The sequence below is a fragment of the Theobroma umbraticum genome, unplaced genomic scaffold, assembly GCF_002168275.2.
Source record: "Theobroma umbraticum cultivar Fairchild unplaced genomic scaffold, ASM216827v3 scaffold_50.0, whole genome shotgun sequence".
NCBI classification, from domain to species: domain Eukaryota; kingdom Viridiplantae; phylum Streptophyta; class Magnoliopsida; order Malvales; family Malvaceae; genus Theobroma; species Theobroma umbraticum.
This window is the reverse complement of record NW_018397261.1, coordinates 7,668,260-7,672,841: the sequence shown is the minus strand read 5'-3', so window position 1 is coordinate 7,672,841 and position 4,582 is coordinate 7,668,260. Positions and strand designations below refer to the sequence as shown.

Genomic DNA, 4,582 nt, shown 5'->3' with positions numbered 1-4,582 from the left:
GGGGTATTACCAGTGAAAATCAGTCAAGCAATGATATAAACTCTCCAAATACAGAAAGCAGTAATTCCCAGATGGTGACAACTAGCTCAAATATTACGAAGAGTGGCCTTGATAATGGCTTGGAGCAGAATGTAGGCCCTATAAATGGCAGCTTGTGGAATGCTTGGCGCCAAAGAGTTGAGGCTGTTAGGGACTTAAGATTTTCCTTGGATGGGGCTGTTGTTGAAAATGATTTGGTCCAGATACCAGAGACAAGTAAGGCAAAATCACAATCATTCTTAAGTTCATTTATTTAGTTATTTTTAGATTGGATATCCATGCGCACATTTTCATAAATCATTTATTTATGTGTCTGAGGTAGACTTTGGGTCTTCATGTTGCTATATTCATAACCTTTCTAAGGTTGATTTGCCAACATTTGTATTTTCATCAAAAGTCTGTACTCTCTCACTGTCTGGAAAAAGATGTGCAAAAGGGTACTTGCCATAGAAGGAGCAGAATATGACTAGATTTATATAATTTTTCTCTTTTCTTTTATTACTGTATTGCAGGTTGTGATAATGTTGCTGAACGTGACTTCTTACCGACTCAGGGGGACCTAGATGCAGCAGGTTACACAATTAAAGAAGCAGTTGCACTCTCAAGAAGCACGGTCAGTTTCTATTTTATTTATTAGTTGATTGGATGATATGCAGTTATATTGTAGATATCTAATGCAAATGCAACTATGTGGTGCAGAGTTACAAGTTAGATTGTGTATTTCTAATATAAAATATTGATGCAGTATATGTTTGATGTAACCATATTGATCCTTGTTATTTACTGATTTTGTTGAATTCAGATTCCAGGACAACGGGCCCTTGCACTGCATCTCCTTGCATCTGTGCTTCATAAGGCATTACATAACATTTATCTCAATCCAGTTGGCTCTACTCTGGTCAATAATAACAAAGTTGACAGTGCCGTTGACTGGGAAGCTCTTTGGGCTTTTGCACTCGGTCCAGAACCTGAGCTCATCTTATCGTTAAGGTGATGAAAGGGAATTTTTGTTTTTAAAAGTACCATTAAGGTTACGTCACACCTTTTTTTTTCTGTTAGAATTTATAAATTGATTCATAAAAATATATTTTCTTCTGAAATGTTGAGCCTTAATTGAATATTTTTAAATTTGTAGGATGTCTCTTGATGATAACCACAATTCTGTTGTTTTAGCAAGTGCCAAAGCTATTCAATGCATATTGAGCTGTGATTTAAATGAGAACTTCTTTGATTTCTTGGAGGTAGATTTCTATCTCTTTTATTTATGCATGTTCATGAATGTCCGTATGTTATGTTGAGTTTAATGTTATGTACTTGCAGAAAACGTCAATTGATGCAAAGGATACTTATACTGCTCCTATATTTCAAAGTAAACGAGAGATTGATGTTGGTTTCCTTCATGGTGGGTATTGGAAATATAGTGCTAAACCTTCAAATATTCTTCTTTGTGGTGATGATATTGTGGAAGATGAGACTGAAGGGATGCAAACAATTCAGGATGATATTGTTGTTGCGGGACAGATTTTGCTGCAGGTTTGGTTAGGATGGGTATCCTTCCAAGGATTCGATATCTTTTGGAGGTGAGCATTGTTTTGTTGAAAACATCTATTTCCGTATCCGATTGGCAAAGCCTCAATATACCTGCCCTCAGGTTTCTGCTTATGCCATTGCAAATTTAATAATCTTGTTGTCTAGTGTCAACCATTGACGTTTTTGTGGGTTGTGAGAAGAGAAAAGAATACTGATCTCTACTCTCATGCAAGCTGTCTCTTTCTTTCCCACAGATTTTTATGTTCACTTTTTTCTTTTTCTTGTTTTTAGAGAACTTTCGTGAGACTCTAGAAATTAGCAAGTTTAACAATAATCTCTATGTTATTTGATAAGTTTATTTGAGTTGTTCTAACTCCTAACTAGATACTAGTAATAATATCTGACCTGGCAAGATCAATGCTTGCTTTGTACAATCTTTCTGATATGTATATATGCATGGTTTCAGATAGAACCAGCAGCACCTCTGGAAGAATGCATGATTTCAATACTTATTGCGATAGCAAGACATTCCCCAATGTGTGCAAATGTAATAATGCAATGCCAAAGACTAGTTCAAACTGTTGTCCACCGATTTACTGCAAATAACAATGTGGGGGTTTATCCCTCTAAGATCAAATCTGTTTGCCTTTTGAAGGTAAGCTTGTATTCATTTGTTTCTGGGATAGTGAGGCTGCCTGAGCCGCTTCATATTGTCTGCGTAAAAAATGGAAAAAATGTGTGATGTTCCTAGTTCCTTATTATATGGTTCTTTTCTCATTTTCCTGACATTTAACATAAAGGATTTATACTGGTATTCTTTTTCCTTTGCAAAGGTGCTGGCACAGTCTGACCGGAAGAACTGTGGGCAGTTCATAGAGAATGGGATTTTCCAGGCTATGACATGGCATTTGTATCAAATTACGTACTTTCTTGAACAATGGTTGAAGTTGGGGAGAGAAAACTGTAAACTTTCATCTGCCTTAATGGTTGAACAACTACATTTTTGGGAGGTCTGCATTCAGAATGGGTACGGTGTCTCATACTTCTCCAATATTTTTCCTGCTTTGTGCTTGTGGTTGAATCCCCCTACTATTGAAAAACTGGTAGAGAACAATGTTTTAAGTGAATATGCTGCCATCTCTGAGGAGGCATACCTTGTTCTAGAATCTCTGGCCAGAACACTTCCGAATTTTTATTCACAGAAGTGTCTAAGTGATAGAATAGCTGAAGGAGCTGATGATAATATGGAGACGTGGTCTTGGAGCCATGTTGGTCCTATGGTTGATTTAGCCATGAAGTGGATATCATTTAAGTCTAGCTTGATTGATTCTCAGAATGGAATGAAGGGAAACTCTGTTTTCTGTGATAAATCTTTCTCTCCTTTTTTGTGGGTGTACTCAGCTGTTATGCACATGCTTTCCAGAGTGCTTGAAAGAGTGATCCCTGAGGACACCATCGGCCTGCAAGAAGACGGTGGTCATATGCCATGTTTGCCAGATTTTGTTCCTAAGGTTGGACTTGAAATTATTAGAAATGGGTTTTTGAGCTTTGAATGTGTGAACAGTGCAGAATATGGAACTAACTGGGCTGGATGTAGTTCTTTTATTGAGCAACTCTGTTCTTCAAGGCAGCAAAGTGAATTTGAAACATCATTAGCTTCTGTATGTTGCCTTCATGGCTTCTTCCAGGTTTTTATTTTCATTAACAATTTGATCCAGTTAGCTAAGGCTGGGGTCTGTAATCCTTCTCAAGTACACAATTTCTCACAAGAAGAGAACATACTTGCAAGAGGGATACTGATGGAATCTTTGTTTGAATTGAGATGTGTTTTCAGTATTTTCTCAAAGTTTGTTGCATCAGAGTGGCACTTTATGCAGTCAGTTGAGGTCTTTGGTAGAGGAGGCCCTGCTCCTGAGGTGGGACTTGGATGGGGTTCCTCTGGTGGAGGATTTTGGTCAAAAACTGATTTATTGGCGCAAACAGATGCACGGTTGCTGAGTCAGTTGCTTGAGATCTTCCAGATTGTGTCTATAAAAGTGTTACCCCTAACTGACGAGAGGACCTTCACCTTGCAAATGATCCATTCTGCTTTAGGATTATGCTTAATTGCTGGGCCAAGAGACAAGGTTATTGTGGAGAAAGCATTGGATGTCATGCTTCAAGTACCTATGTTTAAGTACCTTGATCTCTGTATTCAGCGTTTTATCCAGGGTAATGGGAGGATGAAATTATATGGGTGGGAATATAAAGAAGATGACTACCAGTTCTTCAGTAAGACATTAGCTTCTCACTTCAGAAATAGATGGTTGTCTAATAAGAAAACATTGAAAGCCCTGAGTGGTGATAGAACATCAAAAGGAAGTGTTTCTTTGGAAACCATACCAGAGGACATGGACACATCAAATGTGATGTGTCAAGATCATAGCTCTACTTTGTTGGTAATGGAATGGGCTTACCAGAGACTGCCGCTTCCCATGCACTGGTTTCTCAGTCCAATATCAACCCTTTGTGATAGCAAACATGCTGGTCTTGGAAGAGACTGTGATATACAAAATTTTTTGCAGGACCCTAGTGATATACTTGAAGTTGCGAAAGCTGGAATGTTTTTCCTTTTAGGTTTGGAAGCCATTTCCACTTTCATTTCTGAAGATGTTGCCTCACCGGTTCAGAGTGTTCCATTAATCTGGAAACTGCATTCTTTATCCATAATATTACTTATTGGAATGGCTGTGCTTGAAGAGGAGAAGAGTAGGGATGTTTATGAGTCTTTGCAAGAGCTTTATGGACAGCTTCTTGATAAGACAAGGTCTAAGAGAAGACCTGAAACCATTTTGAATATGTCTATTAATTTACTACCTGAAACTGGAAAGAAATGTGATGTGGAATTTCTAAGGTTTGAAACTGAGATTCATGAAAGTTACTCAACATTTATTGATACTCTTGTCGAGCAGTATGCTGCTGTATCTTTTGGTGATTTGATCTATGGTCGGCAAGTTGCAGTATATTTACACCG

General features: G+C 37.9%; 1 protein-coding gene across 1 annotated transcript in view; it reads left to right on the top strand.

The window, feature by feature from the left end:
- The window catches only part of IYO (RPAP1-like, carboxy-terminal protein), a gene marked incomplete at its 3' end in the record, with an annotated part of 4,683 nt that extends 106 nt beyond the window's left edge, over positions 1-4,577 (top strand). Inside the window, 8 exon segments of the mRNA XM_089783802.1 lie at positions 1-255; positions 552-652; positions 842-1,029; positions 1,175-1,280; positions 1,360-1,555; positions 1,558-1,619; positions 2,036-2,224; positions 2,403-4,577. The exon segment at positions 1-255 is cut by the window's left edge and continues 106 nt beyond it. Of these exon segments, the coding sequence (XP_089639928.1) occupies positions 1-255; positions 552-652; positions 842-1,029; positions 1,175-1,280; positions 1,360-1,555; positions 1,558-1,619; positions 2,036-2,224; positions 2,403-4,577 (3,272 nt within the window).
- Between the last annotated feature and the right edge of the window lie 5 nt (positions 4,578-4,582).